General features: G+C 34.6%; 3 protein-coding genes across 6 annotated transcripts in view; 1 reads left to right on the top strand and 2 right to left on the bottom strand.

Moving 5' to 3' along the window:
- The window catches only part of If (integrin subunit alpha inflated), a 60,778-nt gene extending 49,240 nt beyond the window's left edge, over window positions 1-11,538 (top strand). The window contains exons 7-15 of one of the 2 annotated variants that reach the window (XM_083084834.1): window positions 2,906-2,954; window positions 3,223-3,300; window positions 4,540-4,715; window positions 5,076-5,314; window positions 5,533-5,844; window positions 5,941-6,244; window positions 6,331-7,230; window positions 7,580-9,721; window positions 9,909-11,538. In XM_083084834.1, the coding sequence (XP_082940960.1) occupies window positions 2,906-2,954; window positions 3,223-3,300; window positions 4,540-4,715; window positions 5,076-5,314; window positions 5,533-5,844; window positions 5,941-6,244; window positions 6,331-7,230; window positions 7,580-9,721; window positions 9,909-10,001 (4,293 nt within the window). In that variant the 3' untranslated portion in view covers window positions 10,002-11,538. The remainder of the gene's footprint in view (window positions 1-2,905; window positions 2,955-3,222; window positions 3,301-4,539; window positions 4,716-5,075; window positions 5,315-5,532; window positions 5,845-5,940; window positions 6,245-6,330; window positions 7,231-7,579; window positions 9,722-9,908) is intronic. The other variant, XM_083084835.1, reaches the window with a different exon arrangement.
- Window positions 11,321-22,799, bottom strand: Pan2 (PAN2-PAN3 deadenylation complex catalytic subunit PAN2). 3 transcript variants are annotated; one of them, XM_083084836.1, is made up of 21 exons: window positions 22,296-22,799; window positions 21,278-21,465; window positions 21,025-21,194; window positions 20,840-20,960; window positions 20,571-20,767; window positions 20,283-20,496; window positions 20,046-20,182; window positions 19,617-19,763; window positions 19,448-19,544; window positions 17,147-17,380; window positions 16,791-17,036; window positions 16,359-16,605; window positions 15,337-15,516; window positions 14,857-15,023; window positions 14,574-14,742; window positions 13,979-14,504; window positions 13,688-13,905; window positions 13,460-13,589; window positions 13,096-13,317; window positions 12,767-13,028; window positions 11,321-12,689 (listed from the first exon to the last, which is right to left on the bottom strand). In XM_083084836.1, the coding sequence occupies exons 1-21, from the start codon at window positions 22,378-22,380 to the stop codon at window positions 12,675-12,677; spliced, it is 3,972 nt and encodes a 1,323-aa protein (XP_082940962.1). In that variant the 5' UTR covers window positions 22,381-22,799; the 3' UTR covers window positions 11,321-12,674. The 3 variants fall into 3 exon arrangements, with proteins under 3 accessions (XP_082940962.1, XP_082940963.1, XP_082940964.1); XM_083084837.1 differs by having other exon boundaries at window positions 16,386-16,605; XM_083084838.1 differs by lacking the exon at window positions 22,296-22,799 and adding an exon at window positions 22,019-22,211.
- A 421-nt stretch (window positions 22,800-23,220) lies between these two features.
- Window positions 23,221-24,533, bottom strand: LOC145963147 (polyisoprenoid diphosphate/phosphate phosphohydrolase PLPP6-like). Its single transcript, XM_083084839.1, has 4 exons — window positions 24,348-24,533; window positions 24,005-24,139; window positions 23,813-23,912; window positions 23,221-23,750 (listed from the first exon to the last, which is right to left on the bottom strand). The coding sequence occupies exons 1-4, from the start codon at window positions 24,354-24,356 to the stop codon at window positions 23,365-23,367; spliced, it is 630 nt and encodes a 209-aa protein (XP_082940965.1). The 5' UTR covers window positions 24,357-24,533; the 3' UTR covers window positions 23,221-23,364.
- Window positions 24,534-25,069: the final 536 nt, after the last annotated feature.

Here is a 25,069-nt window from a genome sequence, read left to right as displayed (position 1 = left end):
CGCTTTCATCCGCATAGCATTTTTTTTTTACTCTCTTAACGTACTCGCATTATAACGCATCTCTCTCGTTTTTCATTTAATCCGTAGAAATTGCATCTTACTTCCTCGTAACAGCATATCCTTCGCGTGGGTGAACGCATCCGCGCGTGGGTGCATCTAGAGAGAGTGTAACGACATTGTTACATAGTTAACACTTTGATCCCAACGATATTTGCAGGAAACCTTGGCAAATGCCGAATGAATTTTTAAAAGAACTTTACTAATATTTACATTATTTAGCAATTTCTTATAAAATTGTTTGAAATTTATTTATAAAAATGACATCTAATTTTGCCTATAAATTCTTTTACCAATTTAAGCTCGATTTTTCTTTAAAGAATTTTGATTTCTTATTTTTTTTATAAAATTTTGATTCGAAATTTTAAATCACAAATCAATTGTTATAATATTAATTAATCTTTTGGAAAATTAATTATATTGGCACTAATTGTGCAATAAAATGATTATGTATAATAAATAAAAGACACAATCTAATAATGTAAATGAATATATCATAAATAGCATTATGAAATTATGAAATTAACGAATATGAAAAAGTATATATTATTTACCTATACAAGCAGCCATTTCTATAAACCTACGTAAGAAATTTTAAAATTTTTGCTTCAAACTTTAACAGGATTATTTAGTGAATAATGACATGCATTTTGATAATAAATACAGGCATCATGTGATTCGATCCAATAGTATAATTATGCAAAAACAGTCAATGTGTCCCGTTCCATTTTCTATCTATTACCATTCATGTTGTACGATCGTATCATGAAATGTATTCGCGCATTCAGATTTTTCTACGATCATTCATATAAATCGTATTCATGTCGATTAATATGTATGCGCGTTATAATCTTCACTACTTCAGATTTGCCGTTAAGTAGGTGCGTGGGAGTGCACCGTTACAATGTATAAAAACGTAAACGCATCTATGGCTAAGTACGATGGTTCACGACCTCGACTATGAGAATTTTTACTCTTTTACGATAGAAATAATAATAGCATGAAAATTTTGTAATAATTATATAATATATAACTATATATAATTATATAAAAATCTAAACAAAAAAATTATTTAATTATCTCTTCTCAATGTTTAATATCCTCAAATTGCCTTGTAAATTTTTCTAATCTGACTATTCTAAATATTTCTGGAGGGATTCTGAGGTTCTAATAAATACTATAGAATTTTAAAAGAATTCCACGTAAATCTATGAATGAACGAACTTCTATAATTTCACTTGTATTTTATGGAAAATTGAATACAATATCCGTTTCGCAAGAGTGCTAACTGTAGAAGTACTTTCGATACATTGCATGGGAATGACGGGCGCAAAGGGTCAACAGCGTTGAGTATGTCGACAATTTCGAGAGCCACTCGAGTTCTCACGTACCGATTCAACGAGGTCTTACACCGCGGGAGACGTTATGTGAACCTCTCGAGATGGTTTCTTCATCTCGTCGAGAGTTACTTTAATAAGTTCCCTTCGAGAGATATCTCGTATTTTGGAAAACAAAGGAAAATAAATACGATGTTTATTACAGACAATGCAAATGAAATTCTCGCTTTATTATAGGATATATAGTAGTTGAAATAATACATACGATTTTCCACTGTTCCACTCGGAAACCGATGTTGTACGAGTTATTATACGTTTTGGAAAAAATCATGACATCTACACACGCTATTGTCGCTGTCGCATATCAGTTGCATGCCTTTTGCAATGATTAATAATTTTTGAATGGATACAAAGAGCCATGCCGCATACCGGCCTTTGTGTGGCGCGAACCACTGCGATTCGCGTACATTTAACGCGCAAGACAAATGTTGCATGACAAAAGCACGGTTACTTCTATTACGTATTGCAGTCATAAATAATGTATGCTGTACGCGATACCACGCAAATGTCCTTTAGTAAGTGTATTTGCTACATTTGCTGTGTCAGTTCATTTTTGCAATTCCACATTTCTTTAACTTCGACTTGTTTGTTACTGTTTTATAATGACTCTAATCAATTTATATAACGCAATTATATATTCCTTGTATGACTTTTCAGCATATTTAAAGATGAAATATTTTATAAAATCAATATTTTTATGATTAATTTTTAAATTAAAATTCTATCAAAGCAAAAGTCACTTGGAATTTTAATTAAAATAATAAAGTCTTATTATGTGTTTGCACTTATACTATTTGCAACTAATTTGTGTAAATACATTATGAATACAAATAATTAGAAATGCTAATGACTTATAACAAGTTGTGTAACTGATGCATTTTAGAAATTTATGAGGAAATCATTAAAAAAAATAGATAATTCGCGGATAATTCGCGAATATTCTTTTATTTATTTAATTAAGATACTATCAGTCTATCCATTCTCGATCGAATAATTATTTTTGTTTAAGATATCGCTGTACTTTGTACCGACAAGTCTTTATCGCGAAGGTCGCTGTAGTTTTTCGCACGTTAAATATGCGTGACGCGTTGTGTGCAAACGCGTGCAGCAAATGTACGGTTTGCATATACGAGCGGTTGATTTATCGCATGTCGGGCTCGTGCATGAACCCTTCCCTCTCTTATCTGCGATATTATCTTATAAATTTAAAAAAATATTAAATTTTCGTTTTGAAGATTATGCGTGTAATCGTTTATTGCTTTTTTGTTTTGCGAAATTTATCCTCAAAAAAAATATATATATAAGAATAATCGAAAATGATACAAAAAATAAATAAAAATTATAAATTTTCACTTCATAAATGACGATGAAAAATGAGAATGTTTTCAAAATCTCTTATAATTTAGAATAAAAAAAGAAGTTTGCGCTGACACTTTTCTATTTATTTGCAGAATGGCGAAAGACTCTTTATAGGAGCGCCGGGCAGTTGGTATTGGCAAGGTAAGGTTTTTGATCAAATGTTAATTCATATAATAACACCCGTATATATCTTAGGATGTATGTGAATACTGACCAAGAATCTTTCTTTCAAATTAACATCGATGTATATTTGTATATTATTTTTTTCTTTTTTTCAATAAAAATTATCTAATCAACGACGTGGTGCGACTGAACGAGAACGGAGGAGCGGATGTTGATTAGCGATTAGAGAGAGCGTGCGATTAATAGATCTAACTAATAATTCTGAGGGGAATTTCCTTTAATACAGGTCAGATATATTCGATCGCCACCGCCATGAGAATGAAGTTTGTAGCAACGATGTTAGTCACCGAAGCCGAAGCATCAGGTATCGCGTATATTTGCAGGACCCCCGTAACTAAAATACCGTCCATCTTCACCTTCTTGCCCCCCCCCCCATTTCTAATAAGCCTACTATTCTCTCATATTGACGATTTCTTACATGCCAAATTAACTACGTGTTTTGCTTGTCGGCTTTTTCCGCGACTGCGGAAACTGAAGTAAAGGCCGACGATAATAATTCCCGTTAATCGCAGGAAAGCGTCCTCGGAGAGGAGATACGAAGTAACACGAGAGAATATTTTCCACCCTCTTCACACTTGCTTGGCAGTAACTCTAATCATTTGTCATCGTGCTTAACATGACGCTTGTTATTAATCATGTAATTAAAATTGATGAATAATCACGTTGAAATAATCAGCCCGTTGAAACTTGAAAATAGTATTGAAAAGGATTCCGTTAACTACCCAATCATTCTCTATATGTGATTGGGATAATTCAGATTCTCTCTTGTACATTTCTTACTTCATGTATAATAGATTAAATGCAAATGAAAATTTAACAAATATTACAAATTTTTAACAATTATTTAACAATTATTATAAAAAATGATTCTGTGCTTTGTTTTTCCGACGAATAAAACTCAATAATTCTCCTAAATTCTTTTTTCAATTACTGCCAGATAAGTGGTGGGTGATTTCTAACAGGTGCGGGCCCGCTTTTTCAGCTTCAGCAAGCTACAGATGCAGCAAGAGCCGCAGTAAAATCCGGATATCCAATTAGAAAGCTATAATAAACCTTTAATCGGTTGCAGAGAGTTTGCGCCAACGTTGCTACATAGTGGCGACTGCTTGACATTAATAGCGAAAACACAAATGCTAGATTAATGATAGAGAAGCTTGTCATTCCCATGTTTAGCACATGTTGTTTTCACAAAGCCTTGCATATCAAGTTAAATATTGTATATACGTATACATGTAAAAAGTTTCTTTTGTAAGTTAATGTTGCGGAGAAAATAAAAATTTCTTTTAATCGACTTGTACATAGCTATCTGTTAATCAAATTATTCTTCGCACGATAGGGTTTCGAATCGTTTAATTGCGCGATTGTATTTTATTATGGCACAAGATTTTGTGAAAGAATTTGTGCGAGGTATTTCCTGACTGCAGCAAAGACCGAGAGCCTTTAAAGGATTTTCGACTATGGCCGCGGTCATGAATACGCCTGCATCTCCATCCAGAAATTTTCGGGATATTTCTTTCATTAATATCATGGGATTGTTTTATAGGACAAGCGTTTTCGCAGCCTTTGAACAGTCGATCGCGAATAATGTTCACCAAAGAAGGCCCCGCGAAAGAGGATGACAGTTACATGGGTTATTCCGTCGCGACAGGAGATTTCATTGGAAATGGCGATAGTGGTACAGCTGTGGGAGTTCCACGTGGTTCCGATCTTCTTGGCAAGGTGCGTAATAAAATATAAAAATATAAAAATAAAAATATAAATTTTATCTCAATTTTTAATCTCAATTTGAAAAAAATATTTTAAGATTAATTCAATCAAATTTGCAAGAATGCAAATATCTAGCAATATTATGCAATTATATTATGCAATTATATATAGAATATAATTTAATAATTTCCCTTAAAAAGTTAAGAAATGTGGAAAGTATAATATAATTCGATATAATTCTCACAATTCTAACATTCTAAATTTGAAGTGTGCGTTGCAAATTTAAATAAATAAATACTTAATTTTGCAACAAAGGTAAAAAGAAAATTAAATAGCAGCGATATGTATACATCTGTGTTATTGCGATCGTAGGTGATACTTTTCACATCAAACATGACGAATCCTCGAAATCTTACCGGTGAACAAATGGGTGCTTATTTCGGCTACGCCGTAGCATCCGGCGATATAGACGGAGATGGGTTGGACGACCTGATAGTCAGTGCACCCATGTACACAGTTCCGGATAATCCGGAAATGACCATCGAGACCGGAAGAATCTACGTTATCTACCAGGGCGACGGCGTGGAAAAGTTCCGCAAATTCGATATAAGGTAGCGAAACTTCACAAGTACTTAAAAAAACAGAAGCAATTGTATATTACATTTAACGTAGAATGTTTACGGGGAGAAGATTCCCACAAAGTGGCAGAGGCTCTCGTACATTTCTGTTAATCTCAAGTTCATTAATGACTCTGACCCGAAGGATTAAATGAGCCCTGCATCGCACGCAAGTTCGTTGAACCGCGACGATAAAGTTTATCGTTATCCAGAGACGGCGAAAGCAACCGCGGACGTTTCGGCTTGTCACTGGCTTCTCTGGGGGACATCGACCGTGACGGTTACGGTGACTTCGTCGTCGGCGCACCCTATGGTGGTCCGAATGGCCGTGGTGCCGTCTACATTTATCACGGCTCACGAACTGGAGTATTGGAGAAGTATTCCCAGGTGATCCATGCGGAGGATCTAGATAATCCGGTGCAGACCTTTGGATTTTCGGTGGCCGGTGGTCTTGACCTCGATGGCAATATTTATCCGGACTTGGTAGTCGGTGCATATGAATCGGGAGCAGCAATGTTCTTTAGGTTTTTATCGATTTTTCCTTCATTCAAGCCTGATGTTGAAGATACTTGATTATGATATCATCGAGTTTTGAGTAAACTTTATATTCTTTATTTCAGGTCACGACCGGTGATCAAGATGGATTCTTACGTGACCTTCGACTCTGAATCCAAATTGATCTCCTTGGACAACAGAAATTGCACGCTGTCGGATAACACCAGAGTTACATGTCTTCCGCTTAGAGCTTGCTTTAGGTATTCAGGAGAGGGTGTTCTCATGAGGCATAATTTCAATATACAATACGTACTCGATGTGAAGAAAACGAAGAATCCGAGGCTGTTCTTCCTAGAGTTGGAGGGCAGGAACACAATGAATCATACGATTACGGTTGAACGCGATCGGCAGTTCTGTCGCACAGTTCAGGTAAGTATTCGTTTGATTCTAATGTACGATATAATTTCTTTTTGCAAGAGAAAGAAAGACTGGCAATTTTTGTATCATTCTTAAAGGTCTACGTGACTCCTAATATCCGCGACAAGTTAACATCGCTGGATGCCGAGATGCGTATGAGTCTGGAAGAAGAACGGATTCCAGACAATCGTCGTCGTGATCCGAGAATGCCGCTGAGACCAGTCCTTGGCGCAACGACTTCCCGGAAAGACACTCTTTCCATCAGAAAGAATTGTGGTCCCGACAACGTCTGTATACCCGACTTACAGCTCAATGTGAGATCTAACGTTGGTAGATATTTACTGGGCTCTGGCAAGAGACTGGAACTCGAAGTTCTGGTGCAAAATGCGGGCGAGGACGCCTTCGAGGCAACGTACAATTTGCAGCTACCGGCCGGCATCGATTATATCAAGATAGAGCGTATCGAGACCCTGGAGATTCCCGTTCACTGTTCCGCGCCCAAGCAATCAAATAATAATACTCTTCGCTGTGATATTGGAAATCCACTGCCTCAGGATAAACTGGTGAAATTCAAGGTGCTACTTCAGCCTGTGACGTCACACGGGATGAAGCCCATCTATGAATTTGATATGCAAGTCAACACTACGAATCCCGAAGATTACATTACCGTTTATGATAATAGCCAACATTTATCTCTGCCGATCTGGATAGAAACGGATTTGCGTGTCGACGGCGAAAGCAAACCTAAGGATCTTTATTATAATCCCGATAATTATACTGCCGCGAATATTACAACAGAGCTCGAATTTGGGCCAGCAGTGACGCATAATTATACGATTCGCAATCAAGGTCCATCAGATATTGTCGAGGCTGAAGCATTCCTCGTGTGGCCCGCACGGACTTTATCCGAGAAAGAACTAATGTATTTATTGGAACAGCCAGAGACTTCGGGACCGATCGCTTGCGAACCTGCTAATGCAAATTATCTTAGTTTGAAGGTACGTATAAGATGGAAATATACAAAAATAATTTTTTTATATTATATGAATTATATATGATATAAATTATAGAAATATTATGATTATTGCTATTAATGTGTGTTTGCTTTTACACAAAAAAGGCATCTAATTATATAAAATTATATATATGTATATAATATACTTTTATAACATATTATATATAATAGAATCAAATATATGTATATAAATTTATATTTCAAAACTATAATTAAGATAATTAAATAATTACAGAATTAGATAATTATAGATTAATTATAGTTTTGTCTTATAATTTAATCAGGTTTTTTAATATATGTGAAATAATATAAATCATAATAATGTATCGTAGCTGGATCAACGTAAAAAAGTACATTTAAATTACCCCGACTATTCCGGCGTGATCCTGGATGAATCGCAGTCAGGTAAAACGATCAACGTCCAAAGAGGCTTCGAGATAGATCGTAATAAAGCGAACCAGAAAGAAGAAGAGATCAATAGTGGCGATAGTTCGAATATACAAAAATCGCGACATTCGTTTTCTTCATCTTCCTCCTCTCCCTCGTCGAGCGCAGTCACCGAAACCAGAAGAATTCAACTGAATCCAACGGGAGAGAAACCAGACATTCTTACTACGACATATACACAGAATTCCTCCGGAACTAGCTCGATTGGTACTGGTGATTTGTCCAGCAATCGTGGAGTTGTTTTCCACACAGAATCCGGCGGTAGTTCCACGACTTTGGGCGGAGGATTCCACGAATCTGAAAAAGAATCTTTCGGCTCTCGAAGATTACCCGATCTTGAAGAGCCTTATGAGACTCGTATGAACCATTCCGTTAGAGTAGAAAGTCGTTGGGATGAGGGCGATGATATACAAAGCGGACATACAATTTCATCAGGAAGATTTGATTCGGTTTTAACTGAGAGTGAGAGGCGATATCAGGAGCTATTGAAACAGCAAGAGGAGATTCGTTTACGTCAAGAAGAAGAAGCTCGTCAGAGGAAATTGCAAGAGGAGACGCTTTTGATACAACGTCAGCGAGAAGAGCAGGAACGTATCGCTTTGCAACGACGTCGAGAAGAAGAGGAGCGGCGGCGCGAGGAGGAAGAACGACGAGAAGAAGAACGACGTCGATACGAAAATGAACGACGAGAAGAAGAAGAACAGCGAAGACAACAAGAAGAACGACGCTTGCAAGAAGAGCAGGAACGCGAGTACAACTATAACGAGGAAAGACACTATGGCGTATTTACAAATGATCGTCATCAAACTACGGAAGGTTTCATCACTGGCGATCGTGAAGAGACAGTTGGAGGACGAGAATTTGGTTTTCGTTTACACAATATGAGTTCCACGCAAGAACTAGAACGGCTCTTTGGCACATTGACAAAAGATGCGGCTGGTTATCAGATATATAGCAGGCAGGGACAACAGTATGTACAGTTCAAAGCGAGATTTAGGACGTCTGCCGATTGGAAAGAATACATAGAATTTGAGGATGGCTCCATGTTCCCTCTTCAAGATCGTTACGGTGGGCAGAGCTATGCCTCGGAATCTACGGAGCCTCGTGATAGTCGATTCCTCAGAATAGAAGGCCAGCTACTTATTACTCCAGATAATAAAGGTTACATTGTGTTGAAGGATGGCCGTAGGTTCCCTCTTCAAGGCTCTTACACTTACACCGAAGAAAGAAGATATACATTGCATGGTCCATACGATGGTTATCAAGATAGCAATGTTGATAATCAGAATCAAAGGACTTACAGTCAATCTTGGCAAGAAGAATCTTCTAGTCGCAGTCTAACTTCAGAGGGAAGTTACGAATCCAGATATAACACACGTACACAGGAGGAGAGACAAACGGAAGAGCGAACAAGTAATACCAGAATCTACGGAAGAGATAATAATCGATTTAATCATGATCGATTTAATGATGAATTCTCCACCGAGAAACCGGACTCCGATTTTACAGGTCCAAGGCATAGACGCGAGAGTGATATGATTGACGTACAAGAGTTCAAAAAATTCGAACGATTGCACAGGCATCGGCGAGATGTTGAGACAGAAGACTTTCTATCGAATGAAGCTGCATTTCAAAATGAAGATTATGAGAACGATCCTGAATCGCAGGACGAACCAATACAACTTTGTGAGGCAGCAAAATGTGTGATGCTGCGATGTGTGCTAGGTCCCTTAAAGAAAGATCAAGAAGTCTGGATCGGCGCGAGATATCGCGTGAATGCTAGAACCTTGAAAGAGGTAGCCTTTAAGGAGAAGGTGAGAGTGTCGACGAAGCTGGTGGCGCGTGTCACGAAGCAACCGTTCATCGGTACACCAGCCGAACAAGTCATCAAGAGTGACGAAGTTATCACGAATATTGAACCCAGCGCACCACCTTCTGCTCCGGACATCATTCCAGTATGGGTGGTAGTATTATCGGCCTGCGCAGGAATGATAATTCTCTTGCTGCTCATCTATTTGCTTCATAAGGTTAGTAATGCACTATAAAAATATCAAATAATTTTTAAAATTTTTTAAAATTGTTTTATAGAGAAATATTGATCCAAATATCTGACGATATATAAATTTGCTGATTTTGCTAAATTTATTCAGTCTTCAATATTGATATTAATGCTTGATTACGAAACAATTGATTAATCGACTTTATTATTTACAGTGCGGTTTCTTTAAGAGAAATAGGCCCTCGGACGCTCCAGAAAGGCAACCGCTGAATCGAAATGGTCACTTCCAACAAGGCGAAGATCATTGAGCAATCTCCTTTTTCAATTTCGTTCTATCGAAATTTTTGACTTTCTGACTGGCTATATCGGATTGAATCGCATATGAGATAGGGAATCTCGCTACGCGATCGAAAAGTGCCTTGGTTTTTTGATAATCAAGAGAACACATTGCGTGGATTCGCTTAGCGTAATCTACAGACGTGGTCCCAACTTCTACCGAATATCTTAATAACGTTCAACAGTGCCTTAACCCACTGTTCAAGATGAGTATCTGCTGAGGCGCATGGTTTCTGAAGTGACTGAGTCGATTTGTCACTCTTACTGCCACTGAATACTGCTTCCAGCTCCTGCAGCTCGACCACGCAAGTTTCTAGTCAGGAGACGTTCTTCTTTTTTATTATCTGTAATTACTTAAGCCGCGCATATAGTCGGCAGATACGAATATTTCGACATTCTTCGATAAATCGTATCTTCATGTATATAAGTATATATATATATATATGTTATTTTTGTTTAACGTTATCCGGGTGGTAAAGCGCCTTGATATGTGCCTCGTCGCTTCCGCTGCCTTTTTAAAATAAAATAGAATTATTTTTTTATCCGCGTCCAATCGGCATGATCTCTAAAACGATCTCGTATCTCGCCGATGACATGTCCAACGGAACTCATTCGAAAATATGATATTACGAATGGATTCTTCTGTAAAGTTCTTTTTACACGGTGATCAAATGTTGCATATCAGTGAACATTGAATCCACACGTTGTAAAAGATATCGTAATTTCTTCAAATGTTCCCTTCAGGTTGTCGTGTTTGAATAATGTTGTGTTGTTAGCAGCATTTCAAACATTACTCGTTTGAAAGGGATCTATAAATTTCTCTTGAAAGCAGCCTCGAAGGCGCATGAGGTTTTTTTCAATTATTTATTAAATTACTATGTTATATACCTAATACTATAATTCGTACGTTTAAGCGTCATAATAATAGCGTGACTTACTATGGTCGCGTGCGCTAGGCGAATGTATGTACAATTTGTAAATTATTAATTTACTAAAATTATATCCACGGAAAGTGGCTAACGCGTAATAATTTGTAAATTATTAATTTACTAAAATTATACCACGGAAAGTGGTTTAACGCAATAATATTCGATTAGGAAGGAGACTTTCTAGTATAAGTAAGAGATTAGTGCTGACTTGTACATACAACGTTAAGATATAATACAAAAAAAATATATATGTAATGAAATTAACACCATTATGCATATATTGCTAATTTCTTTTCTAATAAAATTATTAGAAGAATAGCTTCAATTAATATAAGTAAAGAGGAGTAAAATTAGATCAGATGTGAATTTTGTACTACTATTTATTGAAAAATTACAATGATGTAACAGCGATCGGCATAAAAGAAATGTTTAATTTCTTACCATCAACACCGTGTATACTGTCTGTACTGTATATTGATTGATCGCATTGACTGTTTCTATCGAAATCAGTCTGTAACTTATCGTGCACAAATTATAAGAAAATTCGAGATATAAAAAAATATATGTTTTATTAATCTTGTCTTTTTTTGTAATAGATTTGGATAATATTCTCCACATTTTCATTGATAAAATTTGTATAAAAATAATCTATAACGAGAGATTACAATTGTCAGTTTGTAAAATATTCTACCATCTTCGTTAATAGTTTTGTTTCGCGTTTCGAGAGCTTCGTATAAATGGATCAGTGAACGATGAATAACCGTAAATATAACTACAAATATATGACTGATGTTTAACAATTTGTGATTGCATGTTATATATGTGTGTGTGTGTGTGTGTATGTATGTGATCGAGAAAATTGAAATCTTTCCATAAGATCTCCCTATAAGATAAAACAAATACCTTATAAAAAAAACTGCATGAAACCCCGTTCCATAAAATCGTACAAAAATTTAGAAAAGAAACGCTAGAAATATACGTATAAAAGGAAACAGTGAAATATTATACATTTACAAATACGTAATTCAGTTATTGCTACTGTACTATTTACGTCTATACCCGGCAAATATTTGGATCGGAATGGAGTACATTATCTTTTTCACACGGGATACAGTATGAACGATGGAAATTAGAGTGAATATTGATATTCGTCGGGCAGTGTGGAATCGTTACTGCTCCTCAAAACGCCAATATGTTATATTAGATAATATATACAAATTCGCGTCGCACTTAAAATAGTATTCCTATTTAAAATCGCGCTCAAGAATTTGTTTCATTTTATTCAATCTTCCTAATGAACTATCAAGACGGATAATGATCGATTTGATGTATTACTTCTGAATCAAAAGTGAACGGTTGTGACAATGATCTAACACACGAGTAAAAACGAGAGGAATCCTAAACAAGTATCAATGTTTTGATATCTGTGTGATTCTTTCAGTTTCACGATACCATGGTGCACGAAACCTTAAAATTTTATCTAATATTACATGTGCGTTGAAAAACCTTCTTCCTGTGGATCACGAGTATGTAACCCTGTCTTCAGAATTAGACTAAATGGATATTTTTTGTCAACCAACACGAACAGTACTTGCAAAGTGTTACCTTTCACTCGGTAACATTGGACAATGGACACATGAACATTTGTAGTATCACCTAATCATCATTATCACTATTGATTCGATCATCTATATCCTGACATATATTATCCTCATATCAGCTGTCGGGGACCTAAAATCAAGCACTATTTAAAAAAGAACAGATTTAATGAGTTGATTTAGTTAATATAAGATTTCTTTTGTTCTTACTTTCCATTGTAACTGCGTGCCCACTTCGTAAAGTTCCTTAAGCGTTTCCCTCAATGTGCCACATCTTTCTAATTCTTTGTACTTACGATACAATTCTAAGGCTGCTCGCGCATCCTCGGTCGAATCGTGAGTTTCGGATTGAATCTTTTTGCCCAGAAAATGCCAGGTTAAGAAGCGTAATGACACCATACGATGATGAGGTAAGTGGAATAATAAAACTGTATCTACTATTTGCTCCGGCGGTACTACCAAATTTATTACCCTATAAAATTCGTAATTAAATCTTGTGCTAATCATTGTCGTATATATCAGTATAAGTAGTATTTTACCTAAAATCATTTTTTAGGCCGTGCCCGACGAAAATTATGCCATTGTCCACTAAAAACCTCAACTTTTGATACGTCGATTTCAGAGTGGTAAGATGTTTGCTACTAAAGTTTGCGTCTAAATCACCCGGTTGAATCCCACTGAATTTTGTCAAATAGTCAACCACCTGCTCTTGAGTACTTATGTAATCGTCTATAAACGGTGTACCTTCCAGTGGACCTTGTCTATTTATAAAAAAAGTGAGAAAAAGATTGCAATTTAAAATTTCGCAAACATCGTGAACTTCTCTGAACGCACTTTTCTCTTTAATCGGATTAAAAAATCTCCGTTTATAAAACTTTACTATTTAATAATAATAATTGTTACCCGCGGATACAAGTGATTCGCGCTACAGACATGTGGCTTGGTTTTATAGTCGACATTTTTCCGTCGCTCCGCAATTCAGATTCTTCTTGATTTAAAGTAACGAACTCTGCGTCAATCCCTACCAATTCTCCTATAAAAATAATTCCAATATATGCAAGATAATCCATCGTGAAAAATTAAGCAAGACTGGTTGTGCTAAAACTGCATAAAAAGAAACATGAAATGTACCTTTCTTAGGCATTTCGTCTGACGCTAAAGGAGTAAACGTAATGCCTCTGGTTCCACCACTGCGCGCGATACATTTATCTTCGCCAAATACATCGTATGTAAGAGGACTAACGTATGCTGTCGGTTCAGGTGCAGGTATCGCTGTATAATGGAGCACACATGGTACTTTCCAATCGAGATTAAACCACACTGCTTCTTGCGGTGTCACCGGTGATATACTATAACAAGTTTAGTGTTGTAATAAGTGATATTAATGCACAGATGTACACGTTTGTCTCCTAAAGAACTCACCAAAAATCATTAAAAATATACCACTGCGATACAGGATTGCCCGACGATCGTACGTGATAATTTGGTCCAACTCGCAACAACGTTACAATGTTTCTCCGTTCCTCATTATTTTTATCGTCAACATAACAGACGACAGCACTGAGACCATATTGTATTTTTTGAATATTCTTAGAGATCTCTGAATTTGTACTTTTTGTTTCATTTCCCTCCGAGTTCGATACTATATTACAATTTTCGATGTTGTTACAATCTTCGTCATTATTGTCTTCAACGTTGTTGTCGGAAAGTGTTCGTACCATTTTGTCATCTTGGCCGTTCTCCACCACGTTCATTTGTGCGGATGCATCATTCATCAATTCATTTTTTGGTTCGCTAATTTTTTTAACCGACATCTCACCGTTTTCTTCAAGGGAGATCTCTATGTTGTGAGGTATCCAGGAATGCGAGTAATATAAATGACTAGGAGGTGTAACAGATGTCGACGAGGTAGATGGAGTAGAAGGCGATGTTAATAATTTCTCTGTTTCTGTATGATTAATAAATAGAGTCATATAGAGCAACATATTAAATCAAAAAGGATTTAAGGATTGCGTACCTGAGTCGCGACCAACATGTCTGAATCGACATCCAACTCGTGTACAATTATTGCCATATCGACAAGGTTTCGCAGTAACAGGCACAGGACTGGAACTGGGACTACTCTCTTTCCCCGTCAATACATTTTGCACTACGATGTCCATCTGATTTTGCCAAAATGCTTTATCCTGTAACAATTTGGTCTCTGTTAACAATTTCGGTCTCTGTTAGATCAATAAGATACAATGCGACTTCATATGCTTTGATTCTGTATGCGCTATCTAATCTCGTGTTGTAAGTACCTGTTGAGTATCTAAGCCACAATTTAGGGCCAATATTTGAGGTAGTTTAGTCAATTGTCGAGACTGGAGAGTAGGTGTAAATTTCTGGCAATTGTCACACCATGCGGGTGTAATTTTCTCAGGTCTTAAACTGCGGGCAAGAACACTTGTGAACGGTACCTCTTCAGCTACAAAAGGTAAATCTTGTATTCAGGCGCGAGCATTAGGCTATGGCTACACGAAAAGTTTAGTGTTGAGCGTATAAAAGATTCGAAACTTCAAAATTCTACTTTTAAAAATGTATTTTGAACATAACTATTTGTAGAATTTTATGATTTTAAAAATTTAAAATGTTAAAATTATATATCATCAGATTTCGACAATCTTTTTCCTTATCTTAAAATATTTGAATCCATAAACATACAGTTTCAACCACTTTACACGCTAGACACGTTTGCTTTCCGTTCAGCCTTAGATATGCATTACTTCAAAATAGCTTACAAGGATTGATTATTTCCGGATAAACTAAATTACAAAGTAACATGATGGAATGTTTCGTAGCTTCTTGCCCACATTTGAGACAGCGATGTATGTGCATTTGTTCAGATCCAAATAGATGACTGATCTCTGTTTCATCATCTCGCACTTCATTCTCTTCGGCAGACTTTTTGGTGTTCTTATCTACCCGTAATAAATGCACATTTAAAAATAAAATAAGCGAATGTTATTAACTGTTAATCACAATTAAGTAAAATGATTTTGTTCAGTAAGTAAGCATTTAATATCTTCAAAATATTTAGTTATTGATATATTTAATCATCTTTTATGTTTGAATAGTTATAATCTAAATACGTTTATTCTTATTTATTCAAGATTTCATCCGTTTTGCTTAAAAAGTTTGTAAAATTTGATTTTTCTAAAAATAAAATGATGCAAAATATAGATATCGAGAAATATAAAGAACCCAATTATTTTCTCAAATATTAAATATCATTTAATATTATATTATTATATATTTATATTTCTAAAAAAACATTAAGGTCAATCATATATTTTAAAATCCCAGGATTTTGTATAAAAGCAAGATCATGCAACTTTTAGAAAATAAGAGGGACTGGCTGCTTTTCTTACTATAAAAAACATACATAATATACAACAAAGCTCTAAGAAGTAACAAAAAGCATTTTGCCGCAATTTATTGATTTAATATAAGATCAATATATATAAACTATGTTCTAAAAAAAAAAAAAGTATGCGCGTCGGCGCATATAGAAAGCTCCAACTATAATATCCTAAGAATACAAGATAATAAAATCATAAAATATTCTATTAAAACAAAGATAATGTTTCTGCAATCATAGATTGTGCTTATAATAATATAGTAATAACATAATTTTCAGTTATCTCTTGTTATTCTTTGGATATATTATTGCAGCCTTGCATCGAATAAATAGGTCACATAAAAATTGAAAAATAAACACAAAAAGTGCCCAGTGCAAAGGTTACACATGAATTGTGTTTACCTTTCGATGTGATCCACATATATTTACCATCCTCCTCCTGCTTTCTCTTTTTTTTCCTCTCGTCATCGTGGCTTCTATATCGAGAACCGAGATCTTCAAGAATGCTAGGGAAATCCTGTTCGTTATAAACAAATGGAGGGTATTTGGATCCTGTTTTAAGTCGCGCTGCCTCCTCTTCCTCCTGCTGTCGTTTTCTAGTTTCCAGTATCTCATAGTGTATTTGGTGTAGAATGAATCGATTCCAGCTCTAATACAAAATTTGCATATCAAATAATGTTCATAAAAATTTAATATCGCTATTTTTTTCGTCAAATATAAAAAATATAAAATTTATAATATATTTGAAATATATATGCTTATTTTTTATGCAAATTATTTAATTATAATTATACAATTTGAGTGCTTTTTTTATACATCTTTTAATTATCATACTTGTATAAGTCTAATCAGGCTGATTTTTTTCTTGGCTTCCGGATGCAAGTCGCTCAATATGAGTCCTAAAGCAGCCGCCTCTGGTACCGTCCTAAAAGCCCTCAGAAAATTCGCAGCTTGACAGGGTAATCCACGTGATATATCCAACATGTGAAACAAGAATCCCAATTCGCAAGAAAGACAGAATTCTCGTTGACACGAGTGTGAGAGCAATGCTATTCTTACAGGTTCGCAGTAATATAGTAACTGCAAAGCATAAATATATACATCTGATCAGTGACTTGCTCTATTCATTCTCTGACCTATTTGGATCTCTATAGTTTTGTCGAGCTGCTCCATAGTTTTATCGACCTTACCTGCAGCATAGCATTGCAATAACTATTGGGAAGAGTGGCCTCCAGGCCGCAAAAGCTGGTTCGATTGTATTGATCGAAATCAAAATCGTCGTAACCGAGTCGTGAATATTTCAACTCGATTTTACGATAACGCTTAGGTATGGCCACAAAGGTGCCGTCATCTGTTTTACACCGTGAGTCCCCCGCGAAAGGTTTCGCGATTAAGCCACGTCGCTTTTCCAAATTGTACGGTATCTGTAAAAGAGGTATTATTTATTTTTATTCCACTGAAAAAAAATGTGCTTCGGAAATTAATCTGTCTTATGAAACTTTCACCATACGTTTCACGCGAAATCAGTCTCGTGGGAAGTAGAAAAAGTATAATTTTAGATTGTGAAAAAATAAATAATACCTATTGAAAAAGAGAACGCGCGTTGTTGAAGGGAACTAAACTGATAACGTGGCGCATCATAGTAAAGTTACGCATATATATTGTTGTACGTGTTTGTCATATACAACCTTTATTATTTCACTCAAGTACAACTTTGAGATTATACATTTTATGCGGAACATATATTCTACGTGTATAAATATACTAATAGCCTATGAAGAGATTATTGAGCAGAAATCATCAAACGAAAACGAATAAAATGCATCGATCACAAACACATTGTGCGATATTGCGGAATTGAAGGCAGTAGAATATCACGCTGGTCGATAATATATAGGAATTGTGGAAGCTTTCGGGAGAAGATATATTGAAATATTTATTCACGTTTCTCTTCTTCTTTACGTAGGGCATTCTGGAAACGTTAACATAAATAACTATAAGAGAAATTAAATCTTATACTATCGATATAATATTCAACGCATGTTTTTTTCTTATTAGACGCTGCCACGCGTAATTTTTCTGAAAAATATTCTTCGAAATATTCTGAATAATCATGATATATGGATATTTATATTAAAGAATTATACCTCTGTACAATGTGTTTTTCTGTAAAACAAGGAAAGTTATATAATCTCAAATTTAGTAACTAACTAAAATAATTAAGAAAGTCCAGCTTTATATTTATAATATGCTCCTCAATAGATTAACAAAAAAAAAGAATTATTTTAATATGTATAAGTTACATAATAATAGAAAAGATATATGTGATACCATGATAAACACACATCATATTATTCCTATATTGTGCCACACATATATATATATATATAAATTTCTATATATTTATACTAATTTAATAAAAAAAAATATATTTATATATATTTAGAATTTTCTTAGAATTTGTATGCAGTGTATTTATATGCCATATAATACTTTAGTGTATCTATAGCAGACACATTTTTATTATATATTATTTCACTTATTCATTATAAATTGGCACATTGTTGAAAATATTGGATCCCTTAAAATCGGATATATATAAAAAAAAATTTGCCTTTTTCAAATTTAAATACACTTAGAAATATGCCTTTGTATGTCAAGTCATTATTGCTCAACTTTCATATTTGTACATACAAACATACAATGTGTAAATGTAAAATATTAATTAAAGAAAATATAAACTTTTACAAATGTCACTATCAAAAAAAATATTCATTATATTATAATATAAGAGAAGTTAATGATCTTCGTTAATAATGAATGATGTAATAGTGACAGTATGATGATAATGGTGCGATAGTATTAGTGTTTTACATTATTTTTAAGTACTCTTTTTCTCTCATATAATTATATCATAAATTGATAACAAAACAAAATAATGAGAAAAAAAAATTTAATTCTTACATATTTATATACTTGAAAACTGTAAATTTTCAATATTGTAAAATTAATAGAATATGTTGAGGACTAGCTTACGAAAATATATCACGTTCTTTTATAGACTACAATAATTATCACGAAATGTTATCAGTCTTAATCACATTATAGCAAATTCTCCTTTTTCTAAAAAATTACATATTTCAATTATATTAAGCCTCATCTTATATTATGATAATGTATTTCAATTAATCATGCCCAACTGTAACTATCAAAGACACGAAGAAGCATATTTGTATTAATATATCTTTAAGGTATATATAAATTTAGGTAGCAATTTTTTAAAATATAGAAGCGATAATTAAATTCGATATTAAATCATAAACAGAATTCACTTTTCCCTACATTGATAAATAAAAATATTGGGAGTTGATAAATGTGAAAGTATTAGAAATGTGTAAGCAGATTTAAGATAATTTGAGAAAAAATGGAGGAGAATATTGTGTATGTGGTATTTGTGTGTGTAGTAGAGTGGGAGAATATTGTTTCCTCACTTGATTTCTGCGAAAAGCCTGAGGATTTGGCGCATATCCTATTGTTCCCTGCATTTTCATTGTGCGCAAAATTTCGGGATCTATTGCTGGAGTTTTTCTGTGGAAGAAAAAACATCTCTCATCTATTTCCTTTCTATAAAAAACGGGAGTTTATATACTGCGTACATACCTATAAACCTTTTTTAAAAATTCTTCTGGCCAATCACTTAAAAGTGGTTGATCAGAATATACCATCGGTATTGTACTAAACGGTGTAACATCATCATCAAAAGGAATTGATTGTACTGTCTCGATTGGATCGGCAAATTCCGTAGGTCTAAATTCAATAAAAAAAATATATATATAATTTATTATATATTCAACCTGCACACATAAAATTTTAATATTCTTTATCATTAATTATATATTTATTTTTTAATTATATATATTATAATTTCATATATTTTTTATTAAATATGAAAATAATTAAATATTTTTAATTATAATATATTAATTATTTATTTTAATTTTATTATAAATTTAGATTATATAGAAATAATTTATTTTATTCAATTTAGAACTCCACTTAAAAAAATTTATTTAAAGAATAATTGTATACCTAGAAAATGTATTAAATTGAGGTTCCGGATTGTTGGTGGACATTAGGTGTATAGAACCCGCCGAATCTCCAAAGCAGAGACACTGAGATGTGGAAGCTACATCAAATGATAATATCGCCGCTCCGCCAGTAGCAACCTAATAATATATGATATATTTTTATGTATATGTTAATCTTTTTAAATTTATTCGTTGTATTTTTTTTTAAATTTTCTAAATATGTATGATAAGAATTTACCTGATACAAACATGTCATTGAGGGTTGTACATTGGCATATATTGTATCAAGTAGTTGCATTTGTCCTAGTGGCGATACTACTGCGAGGCGACTGGAATAACTTGGTAGAAACTTTAATAAGAGAGGATATACCATAGTAGTGACCGGACTCAATGCTCTCATTTGTCTCAGATCGTAGGCCATTAAAAATCGATCAACGGTAAGGCCTTGACGACTAAACGTGGAATATGATGCATAAGTATATAAATATATATCTCTCAAAAATTCTCTAAGCCATCTTATGCTCACCTATTGCTGAATCCACATGTAACAAGATAATTTCCCTGTACATCAAAATCACTTAGGGAACCACTATGTGTATCCAGAGTATGCTCTATTGATAATGTATTTGGGTCCCTGAGATCTATCCGTCCCGCAGGATTACCAGCACAGATAAGTCTACTATGTTGTCTCAATATCGCACAACCATTTTCTCCTACGTCCACCTATAAGTATAAGATATAATATCATAGCAGATTGAGATTAATCTAACATCTAACTCTCTAACATATTCTTACTAATCCAGTCTCCTTTCCTCTAGTAAGGTTAAAATCAATTATTTTATCCTGATGTCCACCCATGAGTAATCTGGTCGGAGAGATTTGCAACATGCACTGCATGTCATTCATATTTGTTGACCTATAACAACCTAGGTTTGCTCAAATTTGTAGGATGATATCACTAATGCAACATAGCAACATACGTGTGTGTAAATATAGGTATGCCTCGTCGCAGCTGACATCTCAATATACTCTGGGTCAACACTAAAATCCCTTCATCTACAGGATGAATATGTCGGATCTCTTGAGTCGCATGGACTTGAAAAGAGGTATATTTTTGTAAACCAGGCCCATAATAAGATGTTACGTGGCCCTATAACAAATTAATGTTACTAAACATAATAAATATTTATAAATAAAAATCAAGTCTTGGATGAATAAATAATAATAATGTACCCCTTGATTCCCCATCCACATAAGCTCCTCAATCGTATCGAAAGTGGCAGTGGAAACTCCAAATCTATCTCCGCCATCAGCGAGCAATGTTCTAGTTTCGTGAAATTCAGCACCGGCAAAATCTTCTCCAAACTGCTCCGCTGCAGGTACATACTCATCCCCAGGTACGACATAATTACATTCCTCCCCTGGAATAAGAACCAGTTGAAGATCCTATATCTTATATACCTATATCCTATATATCCTATATCCTTAATATACCTTATCCCAGAAGAAACAAGCAAAAAAGCATTTCTGTGAATAATTTATTTCTGCGCAAAATTTCTTTTTAACAATTTTAATTTATCTGATATAAAAAAAATTCCATTTAATATAATAATAAAATAACACAAAATACTTAACACTTATTAGTTAGGTTCTCATAACTTGTAACTTTTCTTATAATCATTACACTTTATTTTTAAATAAATATTTTATGTATTTATTGTATAGTAAATAAAAGTTAAAAATGCGTAATATATAAACATATGTGCTTCTCGACAATATATTAATTTAGATTATACTGCCATTAAAAAAAAAATTCAAAGCAATTTTTTTATTTTAATCTATTTGCAAGATAGGCACATACACATGCATTCCCATTATTAAAATTATCCATTCTACAATAAGAACGATATAAAATTTGATCGTCTGTTTTGCCGTCCAATACAGTCTTGACAGAAGGAATTGTTCGACGAATACCTCGCATAACGTAGGAACAGCTGATATCAGCTGATGTGTATCGCTACGATACGATACTTGACACGAGCGTTCGAAAGCAAACGAATGTCGCGGAGGGGAAAACAAACGATGCGAGGAAAACCGCGAGTGGAATAAAGCGCGAGACCGGAAAAATTTCGACAGCGGTTCTCCTTCTCTCGGCATCCGAAGGAAAGACGACGTCTTCTGGCGCCTCTTATTCGCGGCAGGTGGAAAGAGCGCGCGCGGGAACACACGACGATACAAAAAGGACACTTACACAGCAGTTCCTGCTCCTCCTCGCCGCTACCGTGGTCCGTGGCCTCTACGGTGGGGTCGTAGTGGCCTAACACCGGGTAGTCCATAATAAGAGTGGCTGCGCTATCTTCAGGCTACGTCGTCGCGGAGCATCGAGGCGTCAGGGCGACACGAGAATCGGCGTCCCGACGACGGCGATCGGTCCTTTATCATAGCACACCACGTAACACACGCGCGCACGCACACTCACGCGACGGAGGGACACGCACCCGCGGCCGCACGCACGTCAGTCGCCTTGGCAACTGTGCAACAAGCGAGACACTTTGCGCACTTTCTTACCGTGGTCGGTCGGGTCGGGAATCCGATGGACGATCGCGTCATAACACGCGACTTTTCTTCGCCGCGAAAATTCCTCGCACGCCGGAAAAACTGCGCTGTACCCTGCGATCGCGATTTAATTCATGAGCGCGCCTTTGTGCGCGTTCCCCGACAAGGACATGACGGCGGCCTTGAGTCTCGCGACATCTGGAAATAGCGGGTGCGTGACTTTGTAGTAGAGACGCCAGCGAGAACTCGCTGAAGGTGGTCTGAACGCGCGCGCGCGCGCATTTTAAACTACGTATACATATATGTATGCTGAATAAATAATTATTCAACAATTATGTCCTGTTGTGCCCTTGTATGTAGCTCGATAATCTAATTTGGAGAATGAGAAATATGAAATGAGCTTTTTAGGAAACGTCTCTAAGATATGTATTTTCTATAATTTTTAGATTACAATTACATAATGTACAATTTTTAAATTACAAAAACTTTATATTATTATATTTTTTATGACAGTTTTTATTTGTGAGCTGTATGCAGAATTGTTAGCATAGTAGTTTAAATTATTGTCATGTTATGTATATCAATTTTTTCAAGATGCGAGACAAAAATATACAGAGCTATTGATGTATGTACACAATTATATATTATATATACACATTATACGTACGCATAAATTAAACGAAAAATATTAAAAAATAAATAACAACTATTTGAAATATTCCTAAAACAAAAAAGCAAACATCATACAAACAGTTAAAACATTATTATTCTGACCCATGTATCTTTTCATCTGTAATCCAAGAGATTAAATTAATGCATGTCTCTTGCTCTAAATAAATGTAGCCTATAATCAACCCTTCAAAAATACCTAGAAATACTCCAACGAGTACATCAAATATGTGGTGTCTCTTCAACAATAACCTAGATGTACATACAGAAAAACACCATGCTAATAAAGGTGGTGCAAACATCAAAGATACGGGCCATACATAGAAGAAGAAATACACGATAAATGTAGCACGAGATGCATGTCCAGATGGAAAGGAATATTTATCAGGTCCTATAGTAAATGAATCATCATTAGAAGTTGGCCGTCTTCTTCTTGTGATTGCCTTTATCACAGCAATCAAGAGAATGTCAAGCAACAATCCTGCAATATTTTTATTTATGTATATATCCTATATTTTAGTAATAGGAGAACCTTTTATTTACCTATTAGCAAATTTACTTGCATTTGATACAAGCTTTTGCTGTTGAGAATCCAAATTAACACGAGAGAACTTGCTAGCCAAACTATGCCATGACACGATATCTATAAGAAATGTAATCAAAATAGTTAAAATAAACATAAGAGATATATATTTAATAATTAATCAATAAAAGGATAAATAAGATTACGCTTACCTCTAACAACTTATAATGTACTTTCAATTGTCTTAAGGGTAGGAATTTTTCTACCAACTTAACAAATTCATCTGTCAAATAGGCATCCACTGCCAATACCTTCCTCAATAATGTCGGAATTTGTCTTTTCTCAGACTAAAAAATTATAGTTAATTATATTTCTTCAAGACCAATTATATATATATTTAGAATAAAGGTAAGATTCATTGATTTCAATATTATTATCCAAATAATATAATTCATAAAATATACATTTAAATATCAATAAATGACATTAACAGCAAGATATCAGTATAAAAAATGACTCAAAAAAAAAAAAAATTATAAACAATTAATAAACTACCGTTTCCATATTGTTTCCCAATTATGATAACTGTTAAGGTGATAAGAAATATGCAAGAATCGTTATCACGCGTGATTCATACTTTTGACAGCGTAAATAATACTTCAGTTAAATAACCACAAGAAGAATGTACCAAGTATGTACATCAGCTGATAGCACACTGAGAGCGCTGAGTAATGGTAAATATACGTAACACATTTATATACATATACGTGTCGCATGAATGAATATTTCAATTCTTCGACAGATGGCGTACACTGATATATTGCTTTGTGTTCCCATTCTATCATGCTTCTGTCAGTTTTTACTTTGCCGACAAATAGAAACAGCTGATTATTAAACAACTATCGTGTCATATTAAAATCAATATATTTTGTTAAAAATAATTAAAATTCAATATCAAGACAGAGAGAAGACTAAGAGAAGTCATGGCCTGCTTTTAGGTGATCCCTGAAAGCGATACTCCCTCTATGGACAATGAAAACGTGGACATGAACTACAAAGCCAATGTCCATGAATGTTCTCAGAGGGTAATATATAATGTGCACAATTTCTGGTTTTGTTCCGTGCTATGTGCACGAAATGCCGATAGCACCAGTGCTGTATAACAAGATACTTATGTATGTAAATTGATAGTAAATAAATTATTCAATCGCGAAAGATACTGTAATATTCAAAGATGAAATAAATATTTTTCTATATTCATTATCATATTTATATCT

Source organism: Camponotus vicinus, unplaced genomic scaffold, assembly GCF_025532165.1.
Source record: "Camponotus vicinus isolate PSW18456_S1 unplaced genomic scaffold, iyCamVici1.0 SCAF_12, whole genome shotgun sequence".
Classification (NCBI taxonomy): domain Eukaryota; kingdom Metazoa; phylum Arthropoda; class Insecta; order Hymenoptera; family Formicidae; genus Camponotus; species Camponotus vicinus.
The sequence above is the reverse complement of the archived record's forward strand: the minus strand, read 5'-3'. Positions and strand labels throughout refer to the sequence as shown.

Coding starts and splice junctions, on each gene's coding strand:
- LOC145963147 (XM_083084839.1), bottom strand. Junction 23,913..24,004: donor TACATTATAAGTTGTTAGAG/GTAAGCGTAATC, acceptor CATTTCTTATAG/ATATCGTGTCATGGCATAGT. Junction 23,751..23,812: donor GCAAGTAAATTTGCTAATAG/GTAAATAAAAGG, acceptor AAAATATTGCAG/GATTGTTGCTTGACATTCTC.
- Pan2 (XM_083084836.1), bottom strand. CDS start 22,380: ATGGACTACCCGGTGTTAGGCCACTACGACCCCACCGTAGAGGCCACG. Junction 20,961..21,024: donor ATACCTATATTTACACACAC/GTATGTTGCTAT, acceptor AGGTTGTTATAG/GTCAACAAATATGAATGACA. Junction 14,743..14,856: donor GTGGCTTAGATACTCAACAG/GTACTTACAACA, acceptor AAATTGTTACAG/GATAAAGCATTTTGGCAAAA.